The following is a 27,512-nucleotide window of genomic DNA, read 5'->3' as shown; positions in this document are numbered from 1 at the left end:
AAATCCTCTTCCTCCAGCAGCCTGCTTCCTGCCACGCTGGGCTAGCACCTCTGCTGCTGGCAGCCTGGCTTCAGACCCAGCAGCAGCTGTTCCCTTGTTGTGCTTCCCTCGGCTCTCCAAGAATGCCATTTCGGGTGGCCTTCTGCAGATCTTAAGCAAGGGAACTTGTGTCGTTCATGCATTATTTAGTAATTCTTTGGAGATGCTGTAAGCCCACTGCTGGCATCGATGGACTCCTAGTGATGCTTATAAGCTCATCAGCAGGCGCCGTAATTGATGGCCATTGATAAGCCATCTGCTGACCCGGTGGGCCCCACGAGAATTGATTAACTATTCATTAGAACATCTAGAAACCGCTTATGAACCTTTTATAAACTATTTATCAGTGAAATAGGACTGGTTTATCCATCACCGTTCAGGGCCTTACAGTGTAGGGGAGGAGGGGAATAAAGGGCCGGAGTTGTCCTGGCTGGTGGCGGAGAATTTTCTGATGTTTTGCAGTCTGCTGGGTTAGCTAAGTAGGGGCTGGCAAGCGCCCAGCAGCAGGTTTTTAATATACTATCGGGCTAAACTTAGAGAAGAGGATGAGCAGGCTTGCATGTTGCTTTGCTTCTAGCAGGCTAAGATTAAATTACCCATCCCATTTTCCTTCCGTGAGTATGCAGGAGGATGCAGAGCCAAAGGTAACAGCTGCCAGCAAGAGGCAGTTGGCTGCTGGATGCTCTCAGGCAGCGCTCCGATTCCTGGTGAAACTGGGGGTGGAGTGTGAGGCTCAGGTTCAGGGCTGGCATCCCAGCACGGCCCGAGCATTTTCTGTCTTCTGCCGCTTCCAGTGCGGGAGGTGAGGGATGGTGGAGAGGCCGTGCTCGGTTTTGCCTTCATAAATCTTTTCCACGTTCCCAAAAATAAAAACAAAATCATGTGGTGATGTGAAAAATGCAGGCAAAGAGAGGAGGACGGAGGCCTTGTGGCTGCTTCCCCTCCTCTGCTGGGATGGGTGATGTGGAAAAGGAGGGCGAGGGTGACAGTCGGGTGCTCTCCATGGGGACTGCGTGTGCCAAAACCTCTGCAGGTTCTGTGCCCGGCCAGCATTTATTGGCAGGACCTTTCCTGATGCATTGCATTTGTACCCCAAAACGGAGACTTTCCCTGGTGATTCCTGCCGAAAATATCGATGCCCCAGCTTCAGCATGGGGGAGATGGCACACTCCCCATTAAAGCCCTCGGGTAACGAGCTCGTGAGAGGGAAGGCGAGCAGTGCTGCCCGTGCTGCCCGGGGCTGGCTGCCCGCGGAGACGTGCCGCTCGACACGGAGGGGCCTGGCTGCTGCTGGCAGCTCGCGCTCCCCGGCCAGGAGCTGTGATAGAAACTCCCCACGTGTTGACAGAGGAAATGATGCCTGTAATGGGATCTTAGCACCTACTATCACCGCTAGCAGTCCGGCTGTAATCTCGCCCGCAGCTGATGCTCTCTAGCGAGATCAGGGATAAGCGATGACTTCGGAGGAGCTGGCGAGCGTCTGTCGGCCGCCTGAAGCGGGGCAGGTGTGGCTCTTGCAGGAGCTTCATTCTTTCCTTCCTCCTTATCTGCTCCTCACTGCCAATGCTGAGCTGTGTGTAAATGGGGCAGACGGGGAAGGAGGTCCCAGCGCTGGTGGTGACACTGCTGACCTGCTGTGAGAAGGAGGCGGGAGTCTGGTGGAAGGAGCAGCGGGGTGCCCCAGGTGGTGCTCATCTTCGTTATTCCTCCTGAGAAGCCCAACCATTTTGCTATTTTGAAGTCAATCAAAAGTTTAGCCGCAGAGGTGAGGGGAGGAGGAGGAGGGTAAAATGGCCGTGGAGAGAAAGGACAGCTTTTCCAGGCTGAACAAAGCATTTCAGATTGACTCCTAGCCATTCTTCACAGTATTTTTATTTCGCTGAAGAACCCAAGTGCAAATAATTATATGGCGGTCAAAGAGAAATAATTTGTATTGGATTTTCAGCCTAACCACTGGACCAAAACTAACTTGTCGTTCAGACGCACGGAGGAGCGATGCTCGCCCTGCCCTGCCCGGGGATGCTCTGCATCCCACCTGTGTGTCTCTGGCCCCGTTCTCCCCAGCAGCCTCAGGGCTCCGAAGCCAGCCATGGTTTTTGGGTGCCCCTGGCACCCCAGGGCAGGGCTGGCAGCGACTCACGCTGATACGTTGGGGGTCAGTACGTGAGACCCGGCAGCAGTGCCTTCAGTGGGTTGTGGTCAGCAGCGGGAGCGCTTCCCATGCTCAGTGGGATTTTAAAAAACGTTGAAAAGAATCAACTTCAGAAGCTGACAATTCGGGGCAGGTTTCCCTTTTTAAAAACAGGTCCCAAATTAGCCATTTGGGCTCAGTCTCCATTGCTCATCCTCTGAATATCCCCTGCCCCTCCTGTATCGCAGCGGGGGGAAGAGCAGCTCGTAGTTCCCCATCCCTAAATAGCATCTTTCGGGAGCCGGCTAAGCTGCAAAATGGATTAGCTTTGCCTTACAGCTCTGTACACAACGATTTCAGGCTCGCGCGGGAGTTGCATCGCCTTTCCAAGCAAAACATTTCCCGTTGAGCCCCTCCTGGTGCTCCCAGGAGCTGGGAACGCGGCCCCGGGGAAGCAGGGTGCTGGGCATCCAGGAGCAGACGGGCGCGAAGGGGTTCTGCATCCGCAGAGATGCCCGGAGCCAGCTTTTGAGGCTGGCAGCCAGGTTTAGAATTTTAATGATATCCTGTGTCCCACAGCCTTTCATTTGGGGAGAAGCCGCTCTAAATGACCCATTTTTCTTAGCATAATGATAATCATTACCAAGAGGAAAATGAGCACTGAAGACGGGGACAGACGCGGGCACCGAGGAGATGGGGTGGCTGCTCCTGGCTGGCAGAACACTACGTGGAGAAACAAACCTTTTGTTCTTGGAAGGAATGTGAGGATGCCTTTGAACATGCATGTAAATTTGTAACAAATAAGTCACCGCGGCTCGAAACGGAAAGCAAGGGAGAGTGGCCATAAATATTTTATCTCCTTGGCAATGAGCTCCAGCGCAGCAAACTGCCACATCCTCCTGGGGGAGAGGCTGCTGCTTGCTACCGGGTGGGGATCCTTCCCGCGTGCTGATCCTCAGCAGGGTTTTCCCTCCGCAAAGATCGATTTTTCACTTTATTTGGCAAAAGGCTTTTTTTTTTATTTTGGTGGGGGGTGGAGGAAGAAATTCATTAGCAAAGAAAGCCTGAAAAACCTACAGCTCACGCAAACCAACAGTGTAATCCAAGCAGACCCGGGACCAAAGGGGCAGAACAGCCCCCCAGGTGTGGGTGCTGACCCTGTGGGGATGGGGAGGCCTGGGAGCACAAATCCTGCCCGCCGTTAGCCGTGCTGTAGCTGACGAGCAGCGCGTGATGCAGCGCGGGCGATGCTCGTTTTGAAGATGATGAGACCAGAAGCCTTGGCCAGACGTCCCGCTGGGAGCTCCGGCGAGCGCACGTCAGTCTGTCGGGCGTCTGCGCTCACGTTCGCAGGAGCAGGCACTGCCTCCCCGAGAGGGAAAGGGATCTGGTGATGGCATTTTCAGCTTCCAAGCATGGCTGAAACGTGCAGGCACTGGGGTCCAGAGCAGAACAGGATGCTCTGTGGAGCAGAGCCACCCGCTCCTCTGCTTCCAGGTGCCGGAGCGAATTTGGAGAACAAGGCTGGGCGATGGCTTTCCATGCAACCTTGGAAGTCTTCTCCTGAAGGAACCAGAGGTGCAGGAGGTGCTGTGGAGACCTCAGGATGCAACACAAGGCACCTCACCCACTGCCCAGACTTCAGGCCCTTCAGTTGTCAGCTGCTTCTGACCACGGTGTTCAAGCATCTAAATAATTCAATTAGATGTGACCCAAGGAAAACCTATAGCATACAATTGATCAGGAGAGCGAGTCCTGATCCCAGGTAATTGCTCTCTTCTGGAGCAGCCTGCAGCAGCCCCGTGGCTGGGCTCATATGCCAGGGATGTAGCTGGTTAGGTCTGTGAGTGATAGAAGAAGTCTGGTCTCTGGGTGCTGCAATTGAATTAGACACCAGCAAGACAGATTTTATTAGATTTATTAGATGGCTGGTAGAAGGAAAACTGGAAAACAGAGGAAGAGAAATGTCTCCCTGGCGACCTCTGGGCTGGCATTACTCTTGCGCCGAGCCGAGGTGGGTGAGCTGTTTGTCTCCGAGGGGATGTCGGAGCAGTGGGTGGCAGCACTGCCCCCGCCCCAGAGGCTGGGACGTGTGTAGGGTGTGGAGAGCCACCCCGAGCTCGGTGTCTGTGTGGAGGACCAGCTGTGTGTGCCTTTCTGTCCTCCCGAGCCCGGTCAGCACCGTGGCCCCGGCACGTCACCCTGCGGAGTGTCTGGTCTGCGGTGGCACCCCCAGCCCCCTGCCGTGGCTCAACCCTAATTTAAGACCAGACACGTTCACGTTTTTCTGCTGGAGGATGTGCCACGGGGAGCTCTTTCTGCTAAGACTTCTTGGTGGTGAGCTATTGCCATTGATAATTAACAGCGGGCCAGCCTTGCCAAAAGAAATTCACTGAGTGCATGGCAAGGCCAAGTTCCCTTCGTTTTGCAAGTCACCCACCGTTTCTCCCTCGCTTGCTGTCCCCTGAGTTGTGAGGTGAGCTTTTCTGTGCTTGCACGTAACAAAAAGACACGGCGTTCTCAGTGGAGCCTTTACTAGGGGGGTCCGTAGATCATTCAGGCTTCCCTTCACCTCTCAGGGTGAGGACCACCCCGGGGCTTTTCACGTTGAGGAGGAGGAATTTTCCTGCTCAAGGTGCTTATAGTCTCAGCCCAGAAGATTAGCAGCAGGCTGGGTGTCACCGCAGGGTGAGCCCTGGTGTCTCAGGAGGGGCTCTGTCCCAGGCAAGCCTCCCACGGGATGCAGACGTGTGGGAGCCAGCAGGCGCTGCTGGATCGGTGTCGCTCCGCTGGGCTGGGCAGGAGCCAGGCTGGAGCCAACAGATGCGCTCTCCTTCCATCACCGTCACCAGCTCAGCTCCTGCCCTTCCACCGAAGCAGCCGGCAGCTGCCTCGTGTTAATTACAAGCAGGACCATCGCTCTTCATCGAAGGCCAGCCCGGAGGCGGCAGCAGCAGCAGGCTGCCCTTGGGATGCTCCGTGCGCTGCCCGTCTCCCACCTCCCGAGCCCCTGCCGAGGGGGTGCCGGGGGCACTGCTGCTTCTCTCTCGTCTGTCGCTGCCTAGGCAGTGGGGAAAAGTGGTTGTGTGAGGGCTGTGCGCTGCTTCCTTTTTTTCCTTCCCCCTAACATCAACAACGTGAGGTTATCTGAGGACCTGGCAGCGAATCGTGCGTAAAAGTGCAGCCCCGAGCCCCTGAACTCGGAGCCAAGCTTTGTGCTCTGCTCTGCCTTGGGCTCGTGCTCGCCTTTGTGCCTGTTTGTAACTCAGAGCACATCGAGCCACCGGGCTTTGCTCGCAGGTGGGACGCACAGAGCAGCTTGGTCACGTCTCTGTAGCCAGGAAAATGCCAGCAGAGCTCCAAGCTGGTGTTACGGTTGTGTATTTTAGTTTGGTCACCTTTGCAAACGCAGCTTCCAGGTGTGCCATGCACCTTGCCTGCTGGGGAAAGAAGGTTTCCCCTGCACCAGGTCACCGTGCAATGTGCTGCACCCCAGGCACGAGCATGGCACAGCCCCGTCAGCTGAAAACAAGGCGCCCTCCCCAGCAGGGGCTGGCAGCAGGACCTGTGGGCACTGGGCGTTCCAGCCCAGGGGGATTTGGATGCTTTTACTCATGGGGTTTGGTCCTGACTGGAGTAAAATCACCCGACTTGGAAACGCCAAGTGATTCCTCTAAAGAAACAGCATGTTTTACTGGGAAAGCGGTAAATTGTTTTGATAGCGTTGAAGGATAGTATTATAATTTTTACATTTCTTGTACAAGTCAAAATGAATCATTTACCTTCTCTAAACACTATGTTTAAGCACCTGAAATGTCTGAAAAGGGCTTTATTTTTGACACATCTGTCAAACATCACCCAGCTGAGCGTGTTTGTGAGCAGGGAGACGTTCCCCACAGCTCCAGGCACCCGGAGAGCCCCGGCCAGAGCGTCCCTGGGGCGCTGAGCTGAGCGCGCGTGGCCATCGAGCTGGGGCAGCAGGGGGATGTCGTGGGCACCAGCACAGAAACAAAGCTGTTTTATTTCTCCCTCAACAGGCAGCGGTTCTGATGCTTTCGGCTTCAGCTTCTTTTCTGGGAAACGAGGGAGAAAGGAACCCTCCAAGGGGGTTTGCTGCACGGCTGCTCTCGCGGCTGCAGGCAGGAGCTGGTTTTGTCCGCCAGCCCCGCTGCGCTGCCTGTTCTGGGCAGGGTCTGGGAACAGTTTGCAGCTCTTTGCCTGTTTCGCTCTGCCTACACGGTAAATTATATGTAATCATTAGCAAGTGGGCTGTTTCCTCCTTCAGACACAATTAGTGGGCAGGGCCCGGAAAAAAAAAATCTTCCTCAATCTCATTTCCTGCACAGGATGCGCTTGAGATGCCTGGGAGGAGGCAGAGACCAGCTGCTGGCTGCAGAAGCGAGCCCAGGGCATGAGCAGCCCCTTGGCCAGTGCCCAGAGACTGCCTGGGGGGCAAACCCTGGCCCCCCCCAGCCTGAGGTCTGGGGAGGGAAGGTGGCAGCAGGAGGGTTGGGGACCCACTGGGGTGTCCTTGGGGACATGCTGGACCGCACAGGGCGCCTTGGTTGTGACCTTTGGGCGGGCAGGGGGGGTGTGCTGGGCAGGACTCGGTGCAGCAGCGCTGCTGAAGGACTAGCTGAAGGGGAGCTCCAGATTTACATCCAGGAGAGCTGGAATAAATCAAAGCAATTAAAGTGCAAATGAAGCTTTAAGCAATGCGGCATCCTAACTACCTGGGAAGAGCGTTGTGTGTACTTCTGCCTCGCTCGCTCCCTCTTTTATTTATAGACAGAATTCAAATCACATAAGTAATTAAACTAATTTGCCAGGTAGGGCCGGGCTCGGGGAAGTGCCTGCTGGCATTAACGAGGATGCCTTTTGACAGCGGCTCCACTGCCCACAGCAGCCCTCAGGGCTTGCCAGCGGCCACTTGCTCCCCACGCCCTGCGATGGGCTCTGTGTGTGTGCGGGGACAAATCCAGGCTGTGCAGGGTGCCCAGCGGCCAGCAGCGAGCACGGGGGGTGCAGAAGGACACGGTGCTGGGTGCTGAGGGCTGCGCTGGTGAGGGTTGCGCTGAGGGTTGAGGATGCTGCTGCATGTCCCCTGCCTCCGGGCACACACTCACCCATGGGAAAGTCGTGCAGGAAGGCAAACGCTGTGTGTCCTTGTCTAAACAAATATTTGCCTCGTGTGTGCTCCCGTGGCTATCTGACAAGCTTCATTTTCTTGTTTATTCAGCAAATTTCTCAAGTGTTTTCTGAATGTCATTTAAAAATTATGACTCGGGACTTCCCCGGTAAGGACTGCTTTAAAACTACCTGCTTGTTTTTGTAGTCCTCCGAGGGGAATTTCAGAGACCTCCCTGTTTCCGTATAGGCAGGGCTGCGAGCGGTGGGGAAAATACCAGCTGGAAAACAAGAAGGGCTCACACTGCAGCAAACACCTGGAAACTGTTTGCAAAAGGAGATAGAGGTGCTCAGCCCCGGTAATACAGGCATTAACCCGGGGGAAAGCAGAGCCTGAGCCCTGTGACTGAGCTCAGCCCACAATCCCCTTTCTCCTCTCCGAAAGGTCACCGTGACAAATGAACGTGAGTTTAAACCCATCCCGGGCTGCTGTGAGTTGTGCAGGGGCTGAAGGGAGAGGAGGGAACCCAGCGTTTGAGCTTGGGTCTGCTGGAAAGTCTGCTCAGCACAGTGAGGTCCTTGGGAAGAGCACGTGGTAAGGGAGGAAGAAAAGGAAATGCCCCGTTTGTTCCCTCTTGAAAGACCTAATTTATCTGGAGTTATCCATCCCAGGCTGTAAATCCCCCATAAAACTTGGCACAGGTTTAAAAGCAGTCGGAGCAGAGGCTGTATATTTTTTCTGGAAGCCTGGGAAGGAGCGAGGTGAGGGGACGGACGGTGGCTGCAATTCTTTAGGTTCGATTTCTTCCCTTCGGCCTTCATCTTCCACAAAAACCCGCTCTGCGTTACGGCACGCACAGGGCACGGTGTTGGGTGCCCGTGGGGGGACAGTGCCTGGCAGGAGCAATGTGAGCAGTGCCCAGGTCACACTGCAGGACTGGAGAAGCTGGGGGGCTGTCGTGCTTGACCCTAACACCCCTTCTCCTCCATCTTTTTCAGAGTGACGGGATGGAGGGAGGCACACGCGGCCAGGCGCAGCGGGAGCGCACGGTGTTCGTCGCGGGCACTGCACAGCCCCACCGGGATCGGTGTGGAGGTGGTTCCCCTTGAGGACACAGGGACACCCCCTTCCAGGACTGCCTCCCCTTCTCTCCCCCAGCTCCTCCCTGCTGCCCGATTGCCTGCCACGTTTCCAGGGATCTGCAGGAGGATCCGGGGCTGGGAGCCGGGAGGTTCCTCACTGCACAGGGCTGGAGAGCGCGACGGCGATGGGGACGCAGAGGAGGGACCCTGCGTGAGCCCTGGCTGCTGGCGACGGACTCGGGGCACAGCTCACTGGGGACAGGGCTGCAGGGGCTCCTCGGGGTGGGGACAGAGCCCACGGTGCCCGGGCTGGCCGCTGATGTCCCCCTGTGCCCCACCAGCAGGACCGCTCCCCTAGTGCCGGCGCGGAGGCTCGCTTGTCTCACCATGGTGCTGCCGCCGCCGGACAAGCGCCACGTCTGCCTGACCACCATCGTCATCATGACCAGCATGGCCTTCATGGACGCCTACCTGGTGGAGCAGAACCAGGGGCCCCACAAGATCGGCGTCTGCATCATCGTGCTGGTGGGGGACATCTGCTTCCTCATCGTGCTGCGCTACGTGGCCGTGTGGGTTGGGGCCGAGGTGAAGACGGCCAAGCGGGGCTACGCCATGATCCTGTGGTTCCTGTACATCTTCGTGCTGGAGATCAAGCTGTATTTCATCTTTCAGAACTACAAGGCGGACAAGAAGAACCTGGAGACGGTGGCCAGGAAGGCCCTGACCCTGCTCCTCTCCATCTGCGTGCCGGGGCTCTACCTGGTGCTGGTGGCCTTGGACAGCATGGAGTACATACGGACCTTTCGGAAGAAGGAGGACTTGAGGGGGCGCCTCTTCTGGGTGGCCCTCGACCTGCTGGACATCTTGGACATCCAGGCCAACCTGTGGGAGCCGCACAGGACTGGCCTGCCCATCTGGGCGGAGGGGCTTATGTTCTTCTACTGCTACATCCTCCTCCTGATCCTGCCCTGCGTGTCCCTCAGCGAGATCAGCATGCAAGGGGAGCACATCGCCCCCCAGAAAATGATGCTCTACCCCGTCCTCAGCCTGGTCACCATTAATATCGTCACCATTTTCATCCGGGCCATCAACATGGTCCTGTTCCAGGACAGCAGGGTCTCCACCATCTTTATCGGCAAGAACATCATCGCCATTGCCACGAAGGCGTGCACCTTCCTGGAGTACAAGCGGCAGGTGAAGGAGTTCCCGCAGAACGCCATCGCCCTGGAGCTGCAGCAGAACTCCCTGTCCCACAACCAGACGGTGCACAGCACGCAGGGCATCCCCCACGAGCCGTCCCCCGCCAGCGAGATCCTGGACACATGACGGGTGCCGCTGCCCAGCGTCGGTTCAGACAGCCCCCGGGGAGGGACGCTGCTGCTCTCCTGCTGCACGGGGCGAGCGCGAGGGACAAATCCCAGCAGCGAGGGCTCTTCTGGGCACGGAACACCAACCGCGTTGTAATTGAGCTATGGAGGGTCCCCTAGACGTCTTCATCTCAGGTATAACCCTAGGAGTCCTCCAGAAAAACCAAATGAACTTGCAAAGGACCTGAACCAGCCAATCCTCTCCCTCCTGCCAAATTTTCCCCTCCGAGCAAGGACCGCTGAGGGTGCGACGTCCCTTTCTACTCCTCCAGCACCTCACCCCGACTCCAAGCCTGGACCGAAGATTTTATTACCGGAGACCTTTTTACGGCGTGGGGACAGGGCCCTGGGTGCAGGGGCTGGGGGGAGGGCGGGCGTTTGAACCAGTAAATCCCGTGATTATACGTGTCTCTTATCTCGAATGGTCGTGTTTACAGTTTCTTATTTATAATCTCCCCGGCGCCGCTGTCCCCGCAGCGGGTGGCAGCGAGGACAGCCCTGTCCCGGCGCTGCCGGGAGCAATACGTGCCAAGCCGGAGCCGACCTAATACTGGTGTTTTATGGATTTCCTTCACTTCAGACAACTCAGCACAATATTTCTATTTTCGGGAGGGTCTCTCCGTCCCTCCCCCTGGTGTTGCCATGCGCCCACCCCGCAGCCCCTGTCTCGTGCCAGCGCCCGCGGGCACCGAGGAGGACGGCGACGATGCCTTTCACTCCGGCATCAAGCGTTTGTAAAGAGGGCTGCTTTCCACAGCTACTATATTTTTAAAAGAAAATATTTCAAATAATAAAAAAAAAATGCAAAAAATGCCCGGGAAAGCGGTGCTGCCCTTCGCTACTGCTCGGGTGGCGGAGACCAGGGGATGTCCCCAGCCTGAGTATCTGGGGATATCCCCCCTCCTCTGCCACCTGAGCCGTGGCAAGGGGCTTGGTCCCTGGGCAGAGGGGTGGGAAGCGAGGGCCAGCGGGACAATAAAAGCCCAGTGAGAACAATGGCTTCGCGTGGTCTCTTTTCTGCCAGCGTGGGGAGGGAGGGGGCAGCACAGGAGGCAGCTCACGTACAGCCCAAACCCCTTGTCCCCTCCTGTCCCCAGGTGCTGTGCCAGTTGCTCACGGAGCAGCAAAAAGCTTGCAAAAGCTGAAACGTTTGTCCAGCCAAAACACTGCCCCAAGGGCAGCTCTCAGCTCCCTTGGCTTGGGAAAAGTGTGACAAGCAGTCACACTGCATCTCCAATGCATCGAAACAGGATATTTTTGCTTTTTCTAAACCAAGCATTTCATTTGGAGAAGACCGGAATAAAATGCCTGCTGCTGTTTACATTTTCCTTCTGCATTTTCTCCTGGCTCTGCTTACTGGATTTGACCTAGATCCACGACTCATTTTAGTCTCCATCTTTTCAAGCCGTCATGATCTGTCCAAAATGTTTCACGCAGCCCTGCTCCAGCCTTCCAAATTTAGGAGCGGCACATCGCAGGGCTGTCAGGCTCCCCCCGGACACCCTGTCACCCAGGGGTGACATTGCGGGGGCTCCTCTGCTGGGAATAAATCTGCTGAGAAATAAAGCAGCGTCCTTGCCAACAACCGTGAGTTTGCAGGAGATCTAGCTGGCTCGAAAAGTTTCTCCCTCAGGAGGGAGAGAGCAGGTGATTTAAAAGGTATTAGCAGGAATTAATTAAATCACTAAATTATTCTGCAATACCTATGGAATTGCATATTGCATCTCTACTGGTGCCATTAAAATACACATGATTAGCACCCGTGCAATTAACTCCCAAGTATCTAATAACGTTCTGTTACTCTTTCAGGTAATTAATTTACGAGCCTTTATGGTACAGCTCCTCCCCGGTGCCGAGCGCAGGGGGGCCTGCAGGTGCTCGCAGTGCCCTGCAGGTGCCGGGCCCCGGGGAGGTGTCTGCGTGCCAAGTGCTTCGTCTTCCCTCGCCGTAACCTCCGAGCAGGCCTGGGAGTCCCCACGGGACGCGGGCCTGGGTGGCAGTGCCCTGGCTAACCCTGGTGGCACGGGCAGGGAAATGAGGGAAGGTTCCCAAATGGCCCCAGAACACGGCTCCGCAGGCACCGCAGTGAGCGGAGAGCCCGGCTGGCTGCGGAGAGGGCTGCCTCCAGCCTGGCTGCTGGGCGGTGAGAGCTAAATTACACCTAAATAGGCTGGGGACAGACAATTCTCAGCTCTCTGCTGTGCAGGTGTGCTGGCAAACAGCTCCTCTGTGAAAGGAGAACGTGAAGCGAGGTACCCCCGGACCCGCAGGTCTCCCCATGGCTCTGAGCTCCTGGAGAGCTCCGTGCCGTACGGTGGGGAGGGCTGGAAGCTGCAGGGCTGCATTTTATCGGGCAGGTCATAAAGGCACGCCGTTCCCTTTTATTGCAAACCCCTGTCCCTGGCAGGGTGCTGCGTGCCCTCCCCACGCAGTGCCACGCGTCCCGGTGCCACCCAGCGCATCCCCGCGTGCCATCCGCCCCACCCGCATACAGGCATGTAACTTATTTCATTTTATTTTGTTAAATCTGGGCTAATTTGCCAAGCAGGATGAACCCAGGCATTCATTCCTGCCCGCCCCAGACTCACCACGCTTCCCCAGCTCCAGCCGGAGCTACAAGAGGAAGGGAGGCAGGCGCCCTGAGCTCCGCTCTGGGGTCCCTGTCCCCCTGCATACCTCGGCTCCATGCCCTGTGCCAAAAAGCTGGAGTTTCTCATTAATTTAATCCAAACTCTGAACGCCCTGGGTTTTTCACATGGGTCTGGTTTCCAGGCCTGGCATCCTTGAAGGGTAATATCCATTTAAGTCACTGATTCACGCGTGCTCATTTAATTTCACCTTAATAAAGATTTTATGTGGTTTTGACATGTTCAGCGCCTCAAATGTATTGATCACAGCAGCCTGGAGAAACGTTACGACCATAATGTCTCAGGAAGCATTAAAAAGACCCTGGCAAGGTATATTGATTGCCCTCTTCTGCAGTTCTTCGGAGACAAAGAGCAGGCAAGGGGAAGAGCTGGCACTGTAGCGTGTTTCCATGTGAGCTCCCCTGATGTTACAACATTTTGTGCGTGCGCAAGGCATTTGCAAACACATCCCTGCGAGTTCTTTGTTGGGACGTGAAGAAGCAGGGGGATCCTTGTGGAGATGTCCTGTTGCTAGAGCTGGGAGGGGTCCTGAGGGGAAGAAAGCTGCAGAGAGCAGAAAAGGCAGCTCCAAGAAAGGGGCATCGCAGGATAAGCACGAAATTAAGCGAAGCAGATGCCCTCATCCCCCGCCACCCAGAGGAGAAGCCCTGGGGGCTGGGGCTGTGGGGAGACCTGGCCGCAGAGCCTGCATGTCCCCCAGCTCTTCCCAGAAAAGATGTCCCCAGCATCTCTGCAAAGCTACAAACTCATTACAGGCATGGTACACTAAGTCCAAAGGAGATAAAAATTAGTAGGATGATCCATTGCTGTGGTTGGGAAAGCGCTCGAGACAGGAGAGGAGGGTAATTAGTGCCTGGCCAACAGCTAGGTACATAGACACACTCCAGTGGCCGCTGTGCCATCACCTGCCCAGCTGCTAATGGGAGGAAGTTTTGAAAAGGCAATTTAGTAATTGCAGTCGTTTTCCTCCAGCCCAAGCAGCAGTGACTTCTGTCCGAAGGAGACTCGAGCTGCCGATACGCACACGTCTTGGTCCTGGGGGAGCAGCGGTGGGGATGGAGCTGGACGGAGCTGTGGGGCTGAGGATGCTGCGGGGCTGAGGATGCTGAGGATGCTGCGGGGCTGAGCACAGCAACGCCTCCTCTGTCCCCAGCAGACATCTCCGCTCCCAGGGCTCTGCACATGAAGCTGGCTCTGCCCAGCAGAGTCAGAGCCACGAGCAGAAAAAGGCACTGTTCCCTTCTTGCACTGGTGCCAGGCAGAACTTAGTATTCAGAAACTGTTTTCAGATGTTTCACTTCACAGCTGGTGAATGAGCTCGGGGAACTCAATAAACCTCTGTGTAAGAAATTATCTCTCATTAATCTTTCTGGTGAGTCTGGCACCTGGAATAGCATAAATCTTTACCTATATGTACCAGGACACGGGGGAACGGGCAATAGGCAGTGAGCTGTACCAGGAGAGTCACGGACACTAAATAAAGGATAAATCCTCATAAAACTTTCCTCCTGACCTCCCCCTGGGAAGAGGACAGCAGCCCTCGGAGGAGAAGCATCCTCGGTGGCAGGGCTTTGGGCAGGAGATGTGGTAGCCCAGCGACCTGCAAATGAAAAAACCAAAACACAGCAAAGCAAATCTGTTCTGCATCTCTAACCATCACGCGGAGCTAGAAAGACCACTCAGCTCACATTTTAAGAGTCTTCTTTTACTGATGCCTAATGTCCCATGACCGGTGTCCAACGAGGAGCAATTAAGCATTTGCTTAGATAAAATGTGATTCTTCAAGCACTAACAGGGTAAGGGATCTTCCACCATAATGTCACTGCATGGTTTTGTGCCATGAGGATAACAGAGCTGCAGGAATTGCTTGGCTCCCCTCGAACAGCTGCAATCTCTCGACAGTGGCTCTGCCCGCTGGGGCTACCTGGGCTGCAAATGAATTGCAGCGAGGGGAGGGAAAGCAAATGAGTTTCCAGCTCATTCGCAACCAGATCCAAGCCCGGAGTGCCTGGTCCTTGAGGCATCTCCGCCCGACAGTCTGTGGCAGAGCGTCGTGTGCTGTTCAGAAGGGATAAAGTTATACGGCTCCGGAGTTTAATAATGTGAGCCCAGCAATCAAACAGATAAATTTAACGGTGGCCACTTAGAGACCTGCTGGCTGAGCCATAATATTTGATGATGTTGCTGAAACAAATTCCGGGCTTTCTCAGAGCCAGGGAGGCCCATAAAAGCCGGCAGGGTGGAGACTCATCCTCTGCAGCTCCGCGTGGGAAGGAACTGGCACAACCACCGCCACGAGGCGAGGGCGGCTTCGCAACCCCAGCCCTACGCCTCCTAAGCACCATGCAGTCAGTGGGGCAGGTATTTTCTCTTGGGAATGCGATGCCGCCAGCCCCACGGTAAGACCTCCCAAGGGACAAGGCAAAGCTGCCCTGGGTTTGGGGCTCTGCCAAAGGAAGGCGAAAAGGGGAGGAAGGTGTTCCCCCAGCACCGCTCAGGCAACGAGCACTTTTCACCTCGCATCCCCTTTTATGACACCTACAAATCAACACCAAGCATATGGGAAAATTAATGAATTTCGGCTGTAATTGCTTTAAAAGCAGACGACATAAAGTCTTCACTCGCTTTGAGGCGTCTCTGTAGCTGGATTTGGGCCATTTAATGCAAAAAGCTTAGGGAAAGCCAAGCACAACTGCAAAACTGGAAAAAAAAAAACCCAACACAGGACAGCTTCAGGATTTGGGAAGGACCCCCACTGGTTCCTCACAGGACACATGCATGGTGGCATGCCGGCCCCAGGAGGGCTGAGCTGCACCTCGCAGGGCGCCCAGGAGCACGGCAGCGAGCTCAGCGTTTAATCTGCAGCAGGCTTTAGCAAAGCACCTCTCCGTAATTGTCAGTGCCTGAGAACTTTTAAGTGTGTCCTTTAACGGGTTCCTGAAGGACTTGTACTGTTTTAATGAGCGTCTCAGGAAAGAAAAAACTCTCTGTACGGTGTTAGCTTTGGAAGCGAAAGCGATCTTACCAACACACAGTATCGAGTTTGATTGACAAGGCCGATACCCATAAACCGTGCTGATTGACATTAATTAGTCTGCCAGCCTTTGATTGCTTCTGATCATGTCCTACATCGCTCTGATTAAAAAAATTAGTCCCGTGCAAAAAGAAATCAGTGCAGCTGGGGCTGCGTCGAGGAGACCTCAGCCGGGGCGTGGGGTTTGATGCTCGACGCCCTCGCTCAGGGAGCATGGGCAGATCTTTCTGGAGGGCTGGGGCAGGCAGCAGAGCAGAAACCCTCCGGCCCTACAGTTATAATGAAGCTATCCTGCACAAGGCCTGGCTCCTCGGGGCTCCCCTTTCCATCTGGTACAGAGGCGCGTTGTGCCGGGGCTCGGCGCTGCGGCACGCACGGCTTCCTGCAGAGGGGACAGAGGGGGCTTGTTCTGGGGACAGAGCCAGGGCACACACTGCTCAATTCAGCTCCGACGTGGGCTTTGCAGCTCGGGAGAAGGGTCCTCCCTCTTCTCTCTGCTTCCCTTCCTCACTGCTCTCAGTCCTGGCCCAGCCGAGCCGCAGCAGGGCAGCGGCCAGGCAAAGGGAGGGCGGTGCTGAAGGTGTCCTGGCACAGCAAGGGAGGGTGAAGAGGTCCCAGTGGGTGGCTCTCTGGGGAGAAAACACCATCAGATCCCCGCAAGGCAAGGGAATTTGAAGGGTTCTTCACCTCTTCCCTCCCCTTCCGTCAGCCTGTACGAAGCAGAGCCGAGGCGCGCTGTGAAATACACAGTTCCCATGGCAGCCAGCGGCGGCTCCCAGACCAATAAAAGCCGGGCCATGATCACACTCTATTAGTTTGATAATATCATTTATAGTTGACTTAGAACTGCATCCCATCTAATTAAAACGGAGCTGCTCGTGAAAAGCGCAAGAGCAGAAAGAGGCTCAGAGGATCATTGCCCTGAGCCCTGCGCCGGTGCAGCTGTCTTGTTGGTGAATGGCTTTTTATTTCCAGTTTCACATCGGAGCTAATTTCATCCATCACCAGAAACAACGTGACTCATGCCCCCAGCAGGCGTCCTGCGCGATGAGAAAGCACGGGGAGGGAGGGGGAAGCCCTGCTCTCCAGAGCCAGTGTCATCTGCAGCTCGCCTTTCCCTTAATTACGCTCTGCTGCCTCCCGAGTTTTGCAGGGGCTCTGGCTTCTGCGAATCCGGGGGAAGGCAGACAGTACAAGTCAGATCTCTGCGACAGGGGAACGTGGGATCCAGCCCACGTCTGCCTCCTCTTCCTCTTCATCACAAGCAGGGAACCATGGTGGCACGGGGCTGGCTCCGGAGCAGCGGCTACGAGCCCGGCGGCACAGGAGAGGGCACGAGCTGCTCGGAGGAAAGGCTCTGCTTGGCACAACGCCGACTTCCACAAAAAACAAAATGTCTGAATTCAACGAAACGCTCCCGAATTAAGGAGCTTTCTTTCACAGGCAGCTCACTGCCGGGGAGGTGCTGAGAGCATCGGGAGGACGTGGGGCATGGCGATGGGGGAAACGCAGGCGGACAGGTCCCCGGCACTGCACGGCCTCGCAGCAGGCGCGGGAGCTGCCGCCCTGCCTTCCTCGCCAGGGAGAGGAGGAATTCCAGTCTGTGTGCCTTAATGGGAAATAAATCCTGTCAAACCCTGCGTGTTAGGTTTTTCCATGTACTTACAGGCTTGATTGATAAAAGTGAATGTGTTGACACGATACACTTACGCACAGGCACCCGCCGTGGTGTCACCCGTCAGGCTGATTAGCGCACACACCGTACAACGTGTGCCGTTCACAGACTGAAAATCGGCGCACAGGCAGACCTCAGAGTACCTGGAAGTGGGGTGGCACCGCCCCACGGCTGTAATTCTGGTGGCACCCCACTGCTACCAGTCTCTGTCCCAGCCTGCTGCAGTTGGCACTCTTTTCCCATTGGGAAGCCCCAAAGTGAGCAGGAGCACGGTGTTAAACGCCCAGCTGGCCCCAGGGCTGATCCCACAGCCCAATGGGCTAGTGAAGACACAAGTCTGGGTCTGCAGCCAGCCCCACCAGCACCATCCCTCGCTTGCAGGGCGCTCCTACAAAGCTGAGAGCAGCTCAGCCACGCTCCGGGATGCTGCTCCCCCTCCCGAACCGCCTGGCCCTCCCTGCCAGGAAAGCGCAAGGGCCCTGGTACAGCCTCTGCTGCTCGAATCAAAGCAAGCGCATCAAAGGAGACAATAAAGCAGGGGAGAGCAGCCTTCAAAGGCGGCTGGGCACCAGGCCAAAGAGAATTTATCTTTCATCGTTTGCTCCTGAAAGGGAGAAAATCCTGCCAGCCGCTCCTGGCCCTGCCTGCCTCCGGCAGGAAGCAAAGTGGGGGTGACCCCGGCCGTGCACCATGGCCTGGGAGGGATGGGAGCAGGAGGGAAGGGACGGGGGTCCCCAGCTCACCTGCCCCGAGGGGACTGCATCCTCGGCTAGCGGGGTGCAGGGTTATTGCACGTGGCTCTGGGTGGTGTGCTGCATCAGTATTTATGATCCTTTTATTCGTGAATGCCTGAGAATATCTGCTTGTTCCCACAGAATGCGTGTGGAAAAGAAATGTGTCATGGCTCGCTAGGAGCAGAAAGTAGGGGATGAACTTCCATGCCATTTGGAAGAGGTCCTTTAAATACCTGCATAATAAATGTACGGACTGCCAGCCTGCAGGTAATTTGCAAAGGACAAAGTGCTCTCAGCAAGGATAAAAACTCATCTGAAGTAAGCCTCTTTTGCCAAAAAAAAAAAAAGACCACATTTAATTTGGATTCAGATCAAGGTTCCAGGCTCACGCTAAGTGCCTTTGCAAATCACACCCCATGCACCAGAACCACCTTCTGGTAGGCAGGAGAGGGCCACGAGCATCTGTATCTCAGGTGTTCAAAAGAATTCTTGGTTTTCATACTTAAAAAGTTTCCTGACGATTTTTTCAGCTGAAGTACATGGGTTCTTGGTAAAAACTTGACTAACTGGAGCATGCTTGCAAGCCCTGCAATTTTTTCCTGCGTGCCCACCGTGCAGCCTGTGCACGCCCGGGCCCCCAGCTGCAGGCACAGCTGGGGCCAATAATCGGCAGGGCATTTAGCAGGAGGGCAGCTCCCCAGCCCCTGCTGCTTTAGAAGCTGGAGGTCTGGGGGTTATGCTGTCTGCCTGTGTTTTCCCTGGTGTGCAGACAAGCGGGAGCTGGGCTGTGCGCTGGGGCTCGGTGCCCACCTGTCCTGTATGTGACGAGTGGTGCAGCGTGTGCTGCTTGACAAGCCTTGGCTGGCAGAAGGGCCCTAAGGTGCAGGGCTGGCGTCCCCTGGGTCGGTGAGGAAAGTGCATGGAAATATCCTCTGCTGCAGCCAGAGCCTGTGCTATGTCAGCTCTGATGGCGTTGGGATGTGCAGATTTGCTTCTTAGTTGTGCTCTGTGCATGCTGGATGTGCACAGATGTGCTTGAGGAAAGGTAAGCATGGAGCTGTGTTACCTGGGCAGCAGGAGGGCTGTGTGGGGTGCATCCTGGGGCTGTTTCTGGGCAGCAGGGCTGTCCCTGGAGCTGATGGGGGGATGCACGATGTGGTTTTTGAGCTGGAGCTGTTTGTGGGCTGCCCCTGCTGGGGGTGAGCCTGGCCATCCTGTCCTCCAAATGTGGCTGCTGGTTCTCCCAGCAGCTGCCAGATGTTCCTGCCCTGTTCCCCTTCAGTCTCCCTCCCCAGATCTCTTTGAAGCAGAGAAGCAGCAGCAGAGATCCCCACGTGAACGCTCGGGGCCTGATTATGCTGAAAGCACCGGGGCGCAGGGCAAACATCATCCCAGGGAGCGCCGCCAAAGCGGGCTCTGGAAAGGCAGCTTCTTTGGGAAACAACAAGAAGGAGCTTCATTCCTTTAGGTCCCCAGCTGTCGGGTATTTATAGCGCATTGTTAGCATGGCATCCCTGCCCTGTGCCGTGTAAGCAGACCCCAGGCGTGGAGCAGCACGTGCCTGGGTGCCTGCAGAGTGGTACGGGCCCGCCGTATTTGTAACCTGCCAGCAGTGATAAACAGCACTCATCTCGCCGCTCTGCGGAGGGGTGGCATCTAATAACTTCTCCCTGGCGGTGTGACTCTGCGCCTTCTCAATTATGTAACTGATAAGGAAAATACTGATGAGGTGATGAGCTCTCAGGAATGCGGAGCAAAGGCTTTCTGCAGCATGGCGAGGGGAAGTCCTTATGTGCCGGATTGTCAGAGAGAGGGCCTGAATTATTTACAGGGAAACCTGTAATGCCTGCACAGAGAGCAGCAAACAGCTTTATCTAAAAGCTGTGTGAAAGTCAAGTGGCACCCAACCCTGAGACAGCCCAGACTGGCGGGGTTGTTTTTCCAGCATTATTTACGGATGCTCCAGGCATCTCTGTCTGAACCCTCTGCTGTGGAGCATCACTGCTCTGGGAGCTGTGCTACAGCATCATTTTTTCCTAGAGAAGACCAGTCCCTATGGAAATAAGCATTGGGAAGGAGGAGAGCAGAGATGTCCTGCTCCGGCCGTGTCAGCCCCTGGGGGCTGAGTGGTTTGAGTGCCCAAACCCTCCCCTTCTGCTGGGCAGGGAGGTGCAGGCTGCTCCATCAGACAGCTGTGGGGGTAAAATGCTCCCCGGGAAGGACGGGGACAGCTCTTGGAAAGTAGTGCTCTGTGATCAGGTGGCGCACAGAGCCCGGGACAGCACACGTAGCCATAAGGACAGGGATGCTCTCCCAAATCCATCCCTGACGTCTCAGCAAGCAGCTCCCACTTGGGCTGCAAATTGCCCGGTTTACTGGGGTATCTCAGACCTTCCCTTTCTTTTTTTTTTAAAAATATATGTTAAGCCCTCAGCAGATAGGATCGTTCCCACCTCAGCGCTTCCCTGTGGGCTTGATTCCTGATTCCAGCGGGAGGCTGGTGCTCTTGGAGTTGCCATGGTTACTGGTGCGTGCACTCCTCGTTGCACGCTAATGACCGTCCCAACCCCTTGGTTGGGGGAGCGGCTGCGTAACCCGAAAGCGGTAGGGAATGAGAGCGCGAGCTGCTGCTGCTGGCTCAGAGAGCAGGCGGTGGAACCGGTGGTCAGCACTGATCACGTTATCGAGCCGGGATTAAAATAAGCCGAGGCCCTGGGGTCAAGCAGGGGAGCGGGCCAGCCCTCAGGCCAGGTTTGCAGGGAAGTCCCCGCGATGCAAATGGGTAATGAAATATTTAAATTTCTAGCACGGGGATAGAAGCACGGCATCGTTGACCCTGCAGACAACAAACCTTTCCTCCTGGTGCCCATCACCTCTTCCAGGAGCTTACCCGTGCCCCCCAGCACCTGGTGGTCAGACCCTGAGCACCGCAGCTCTCGCTGTGCTGTGTTTTCCCCCAGGAGCAGCTCCCAAGCTTGTCCCGTGGGGCTCATCCCATGGCTATGGGGTTATGTTTAACCCGCTCCCTCTTCAGCAGGAGATTTCCTGGTGTCACAGTGCCAGGCTCAGCCTGGGAGCACCCAGGGACTTGGGGCAGGGCTGGGGGCTATGGGCACGCTGCTCCTCCTGCGGTTTGGGCAGGGCAAAGGAGAGGCAGCGAGGGGGCTTCTGCCCACCTCTGCTACTGCGTACATCTCGGTGGCACCTGGTCCCTCTGCCAGACGTGGTGCAACGGGCTGGGAGAAGGAGGAAGGCGAGAATGGGATGGGACAGGCAGACAAACGGGCACGAGGCAGGCAGCCCGGGGGCCAGCGCCGTTTTCCGTAGGAAGCCAGGTCGAAAGTCACTTCTGTCCCTGAGCACAGTCTCCGAGATAATAAGCTCTTTAGCTGTCCTTACAGCAATGAGTGATTTAAGGAGCTCAGTCTGCTTAGCTTATTAAAGAGCTGGGTAAGTAGAAATATGATTGCAGTCTTTAAGCGCCTGTGTGGGGAGATGATGTATGGTATTAAATAGGTCTTTACAGCGGCTGATAAAGACATCGCAATGGCCAGCAATGAAAATTCAGCAAACTTCTAGTGGGGAAAAATGCAGTGAACATGTTGTGTGTGAGAGTAGTTGGCAATCCAGGAGGTGGGCGCTCGGGGTCAGAGTGCACCCAGGTTTTCGGTGTCCAAGCAGAAAGTTTCCGTGATCCTCCCAGGCCCCCAGATCCACAAACCTGCCCACAGGTGGTGAGCAGGGCTGTCCTGAGGGAGGGGTGGATGGATGGATGGACGGACAGACCCCCGGAGAAAGGAAGCAGCAGGTGGAGGGAAGGTAGGCATAAGGAACCAAAGCCAGAGGAAGAAGTTGAGCAGAAGATCTTCAAAAAAAAAAAAGTGGAAGAGGAGTTCTGCTCCCCACGGACGTTCACAGTGCCTTCTGATTCAGGTAAGCTCTCTGCAAACACACACAAGTTAAATTGCTTTTCCTCCTCACCTCTCTGGGCACGGATGTGCTCTGAGCTCTCCCATCACCAGAGCTGCAAATTCTCCAGCTCCCCTCTGAATCAGTTTTAACCTCTCTGCAAGCAGGATAGGGAAGAAAAATTGTACTTGGAGGAAAGCAATTAAAAATGTACATTTTTATTAAGATGCTAGGCAGAACTGGCATTTCTTAGCACTGCCGAGCAAGGACATGGAAATACAGACTTGTTACCTCACCTTCAAACTGGTTGCACGAAGCTGGCCTTGGTGTGTGCTCACAGCTTGTAGCTCTGCAGAAACACACGGGTCCACAGACATGAAGGAGAAGAAAAGCCACCTATGGAGAAAATGTTTTCTGGGCAGCACCAGGCACATCATGTCCTGCCTTCGGAAAAGCCCTGCAGGGATTTAGCCCAGCCCAGCAGCTCGTATTGCCTTTGTCCAGCCCCCACCTTGCCCTGCCTGACCCCACGTGCCAGGTAATTGTTAATACATGAGAATTTGGAGGAGGGGAGGGATCAGTTTTTTATTTAACCCTGTTCCTGAGCATGAGCATCACGAGTTGGTGGGGTCATGGGGAAGGTGGGTGAGCACTGGGGGCATCCAAGCATGTTCCCTGCTGCAAGCCTCATGCGTCTTCATGCCAGGCTAGCTGCCCCGGTGGTGGCTTGGTCCTGGGGTCTTTCAGTGATTCTCAGAGGTGTTTACTTTCCTGTCTCATGTTATTTATTTGCATACATCCAATTTACAGTTCCTGTCATCTAACCGCCTTGGTAATTGGGCAGCTGGTCTCAGAAATGCTGATTTACTGCTCTGCTGATGGCATAATGTGTGTTTGTACGTGGGAGAGGCAGCCGTGAAATGCCTCCGTCCTGAACCGAATTCCAGTATTGATTCTGCTCTATTGAGTTAATATCATTGTGATCTGGTGTTTTTACCTGACGTGCTTAATGCATGGGCGAGAGCGTACCCACGCAGCCCTTTCTCCACCAGCAGTGGGCGAATGGAGATTTCCTTCACTCCTCTGATTTAAATAAACCCTTGTACTGGATTCAGCATCGGTTCTGTGAAACCCTTTGGCTCTCAGACCCCACGTGCTCTTAATCCCAAAACTCTGCCTACAGCTGCTGCCCTTCTGGCAGCTGCCTTGCGAGAGATATCCCGAGGCCTTCGCACCAACACGGAGCGGGGACTTGGTGTGCTGCTGTCCCCAGCACGCCTGCCTCCTGGGGACAGGCAGCCTGGCTCCGTCCCACCCGGGGACAAACCCTGGCACCCTCCTGCACCTGGTGGCACTTCCCACGTGGGCACTCCGCTGCCCCATTGCTCTTGCAAGGGCCCGGTAACCTCGCCGTGTGGGTGAGATTTGCCCAAAGCCTCTCTAAACACGCTTAAAATGAAAGCAGGCTTACTGCTAGAGGCACAAAGCACCGGGATTTAGCGACTCGCAGCCAAATGTCACCGGAGGGAAATGCAAACCGGGGCCGAGCCCGGAGCCTGGCGGTGCTGGCCCGAGGCTGGGGGTGCCCAGGGTTGTGCTGGCACGGGGGGCTCAGAGGCGAACGCCCCCTTGGGATGCTTCTGCAGCTGGCTCGAGGAGGAGAGCTTGCAGGACGGGTGCGGGCTGCAGTGAAATGTTCCTGAGCAGGGCAAAAAAGAGGGCAACTTGGTGCTGGTGGTAGCTGCCAATGCTTGAAAGGTGCCAGGAAATCAGACCTCCCTGTCGCTACACCCAGATTGTTCTAGGACCTGGGACAGCCCTGCGAAGGCACTGGCCTACCTGCCTGCCTCCACCGCTGCTCCTTCCAAACGGGGGCCGATTTCTGCTCAGCCACCGGGTCAATAACGCCATCGCCTCAAAGAGCTCCAACACTACCTGCCATGCCACAACTGCGCCTCTCTCAGGCGGCACTGCTTTGTTCTCCTTTGCGGAAATATCTTGCATTCCCCTTCTGCTGCCCCCAAACCTCCTTCCGCACCCCCCCCCAGCCTGCAGGTGCAGATGGGAGGGATCAGCCCCAGCAAAGCGAGCGAGGAAGCAGCTTTGCTTCTGGGCATCCACATCCCCGCAGTCCCCCAGGCCCCGTTGCTTTTCCCATAACTGGTAACTGTTGCATTTTCTTATTTCCCAAAGGGAAGCTTTGCCTTTCCCCACGGAGGAGACGAATGCCGGTGCCAGGTTTGCAGAGTGCTCCGGAGGCCAGGGGTCCCTTTGCAGGCTGCCGGGCGGCGGGCAGGGCGTCTCTGCTGGATTTCCCCGCCTGACTTTCTAACCGTGGTGTTGGCAACCTGCCCGCAGGGGAATATTTTCTGAGAAGCTGTCAAAATTCCTGTGCAGTTCTTATTTACCAAGGAAGACAGCATGAACCTTGCTTTTTTTTTTTTTTTTTAATCCCAGCACTGCGTGTGATTGACTTCTTCCCTTCTTCCCCTTGACACTTCCCTTAACGGGCAGTTTTGGGTAGCAGAAAACATGCACCAGAAGCATAACTTTGAGAGAGCAAATAATGAGGAGAATGTTAAAAAGACAAAAGCCCTGGAAGCAAAAATACTTGCACGAGGCAACAGCAGAGAGAAACCTACCAATGTATGCCTGCGGAGGATGTCATCCTAGACCACCTAAAAAGAATGAGGGGAAAAAAGGATATCCCCAGGCAGCGACCCAGAAAGAAAGGCAAGTGTCTATAGGAAGGTGTGGAGACATTTTGGGTCACTCCTCGCCTCCCTGCCCTGAAGCCCAGCTGTCTGCAGGGTGGAAGGCTGTCCCCAAGGGAGCTGGCAGCAATCAGGAGCTGGGGACGTGGGGGGGCTGCGCTGATGAGCCCCAGCCCCGAGCTCCAAGCAGCAGGTGGGCTGCAGCGCCTCGAAATGCCACTCTGCCAGCTTCGCCCATGCTAATTTTCCCCTGTCTCTTAGTAACTGGCTGTTCCAGGTTATGTTAATATGGATTTAAATTCTCCAAAGAGCAGAAAATTAAGGGAAATTATGAATCAATTTACGTTTCATCTGATTCATAAACCTACACACTCTACAAAATGAGTTGATTTGAAATAATTAAGGTTAAGAATGTCCTCATCACCTCTCCAGTAATTCCACTAGATGCGGTGCGTTTTCATTGTCTTTACTCTTGCTCTCTTTAGCATTTCAAATTACACGCCTCCCTTTGTGTTTTTTTTTCCAAGCTATTGCAAATTTGCCAGGCAATTAAAAAGTGATATGTAATAACAATGACAGCAATAACAACGATAAGAGCAGTCGGCTGTATTTGGTGTATTCACCAGGTTTGTATTTTGTATATTCACCCATAGGTACGGCAGTTTGGAGAGCAGCTCTAGTCTGCGTTTTCGTGGGTGCACTTCATGGAGATGGGACTCATTCCCCCAGCCTCCTGTGTGGGGTTGTTTCTATTGCTGTTTGTACTGGTGATTATAGATTTATCAGTGGCTACAGGGGTTCTCTCCATGAGCAATACGCGTCAGCTGGGTGCAGCTGTGGCATTTCACTCCAACAGACAGCAGCTTTCTGTCCAGATTGCTTCGGCGATAAAGCAGAAGGAAAATGTCACCTCCCCGCTACTGCTTCTGAAGGTCTGCTGGGAGCGACGATGCATCCTTCCCCACCTGAGCTCTCCGGGGAATTGTCAAAGTGTAAGGTGTGGTCTTGCAAAAGGTCTCACTCCGAGCCTGGAGGGGAACCCCAGCCCTATGGGGGCCCATGGGCAGCTCAGTGGCTCCCATCCCTCCCTGGGCACGCTCTGCAGCACGGTGTCACCCTGAGCATCTGCAGCAATTCCTATCCCCAAGGGCATTTTCTTCACCCTCACCCTCAGAGCTGGCTGACGTGGTCACCAGCAGCAGTCCTATCCAGGGCCAGGAGGGGCAGGCGCCCAGACTGGAGACCAAGCAGCAAACCCCGGTGGCTGTGCGAGGTGGGGGCTGTGGCATCCCTGGGCAGGCAGCGCATCGCGTCAGATCTCGGCATGCCATGGAGATGCTGAAGGTATCGACCCCCCCTTAAGCACGCTTTGAATCTCAGCCTTGCCAAACAGACTCAGCAGCATTTGAAAGGTGTAGGAAATGCCCAGGGGTGATGTCAGAAGCTGTGAAATACAGAGCAATTAGAGCTACGCCGGGGCAGTGAGACTTCAGAGAGCTGCTTTCTCTCCAAGGCACCCGGCCTGTGCCGCGTTTCAGGAGCTGCTCCCGCATCCTCCCAGCAGGCTGGGTCCCGCTTGCTGACACGGCCATAAATCACTCCTGACAAATTTAACAGCGACTCAAGGGCAGCAAGGAAGCAGTGAACGGCAGAGAATGGCTGTCGCTCCTGCCAAAAAGCGCTGCACGGCCCCATGCCACCGGCTAGGGTGGGCGGCAGAGGATGGCAGCAGTCACAGCTCCGTGTGGTTATCGCCTTGCTGCCACAAGTAGAGGCTCTGGCCTCGTCTCAGGGAATGTGTCTCTCCTTGCTGTGTGTCTCAGCCTTTCTGCCTTTCAACCATAAACCTCTCCGTGCCTTCTGGGGCTGGGGCACGCGGGGGGCTCCCCGGGCAAAGCCTGGTGGCTGCACCGAGCCAGATGGAGAGGGTGGGAGACCCAGGTGCTATTTGCAATGATAGCAGGAAACGTGATGGGAGTGAGCACCAACCTGCCATCTCTGTCATCTCGTGGCCAAGGTAACGGTGGGAGGTGGGTTTGCCTTGCTGCATCCCTCTTCAGATGAAAACTAGCTAGCGTCAAGCTGCTCTCATTCACAGATTCCCCCAGTTCGGTTTCTAATATAAAGATCCAATTTGTTCAACACAGCTGCAGTTTTTGGGCTCTCTCCAGCTTCCGTGTCTGATACAGAAAGCGTGCCTCCTGTGCAGAAAGGAGGCACAAAAAGTCCACATGCAGGATTCGGCCCCATCCCCCTGCAACACCTTGCCCCCACTCCAGGGTGCGGGACGGGCACCCATGGGAATCCCTTCCACACCCGCAGGGATTTCTTCCTGTGGCAAATCCAGCCCTGAGAGGGGAAGCCTGAGCTGAGCCTACGCAGTCACCTCGGCCCTGTATCGCTGTTTTTCCACCCACTGAGCCTTTGGGAAGGGGACATGCTGCTGGGGAATGGCACAGGATTGGTGCAGCTCCCGTGTGGCTTCCCAAAAACGCTTCCCTACTCCTTCAATCACTCAGCGAGGTGCCTGGTGGGGTTTATAAAGTGTCTGAGTGCAGTTTGTGCTCTTGGCTTGCAGGAAATTAAATGTCTTTTGGTTGTCTCTTAGGGTAGCAGAGAAAGAGTTCAGGAGACTTATTAAACTTCATTTCCATTTTTATTCCTGGCACACTGAATAACTCCGTCTAGCTCGATTTAGAGTATCTGTTTGCTTATCTGCTGGACAAACACGAGTGCAGCTTATTACGAGTTCAAAATTTAAAAAATCTCATTCATTTATTTTTTGTAACTTTTTTTTACTATCCCCTTGCAACTGTGAGCAGCCTGATCAGATGAACTATTGCTTCTCCCCCGTCTCACTTCCCTGTTCCCAGACGCCGACGCTTCAGAGGAATATTGAAATCCAGGCAGGGCCTTGGTGCTACAGCAGGTTTCAAATTTCTGCGATGGCAGGGATGGGCGCAAAGGGAATAAGACTTTTATTTCAACCCCCATTTGTATTGTCACTTCTCACTGCACACCTGACTATGGAGCAGGTTGCAAATTGCAGAG

The 27,512-nt window shown here is 55.2% G+C and overlaps 1 protein-coding gene and 1 long non-coding RNA gene across 5 annotated transcripts in view; both read left to right on the top strand.

Moving 5' to 3' along the window:
• Positions 1-10,155, top strand: part of LOC106041627 (transmembrane protein 121) — a 51,690-nt gene extending 41,535 nt beyond the window's left edge. For 3 of the 4 annotated variants that reach the window (XM_067001363.1, XM_048080237.2, XM_013190196.3), the window contains one exon: positions 8,297-10,155. In XM_067001363.1, the coding sequence (XP_066857464.1) occupies positions 8,768-9,706 (939 nt within the window). In that variant the 5' untranslated portion in view covers positions 8,297-8,767 and the 3' untranslated portion in view covers positions 9,707-10,155. Of the gene's footprint in view, positions 1-7,489; positions 7,762-8,296 lie in introns of those variants that run through there. The other variant, XM_067001364.1, reaches the window with a different exon arrangement.
• An 8,203-nt stretch (positions 10,156-18,358) lies between these two features.
• On the top strand, positions 18,359-24,064 carry LOC106041533 (uncharacterized). The gene is made up of 3 exons (XR_010833136.1): positions 18,359-18,883; positions 21,542-21,771; positions 23,941-24,064. It is a non-coding gene; the product is annotated as an uncharacterized lncRNA (long non-coding RNA).
• The last annotated feature ends 3,448 nt before the right edge of the window (positions 24,065-27,512 follow it).

Source organism: Anser cygnoides, chromosome 8, assembly GCF_040182565.1.
Source record: "Anser cygnoides isolate HZ-2024a breed goose chromosome 8, Taihu_goose_T2T_genome, whole genome shotgun sequence".
NCBI classification, from domain to species: domain Eukaryota; kingdom Metazoa; phylum Chordata; class Aves; order Anseriformes; family Anatidae; genus Anser; species Anser cygnoides.
The sequence above is the reverse complement of the archived record's forward strand: the minus strand, read 5'-3'. Positions and strand labels throughout refer to the sequence as shown.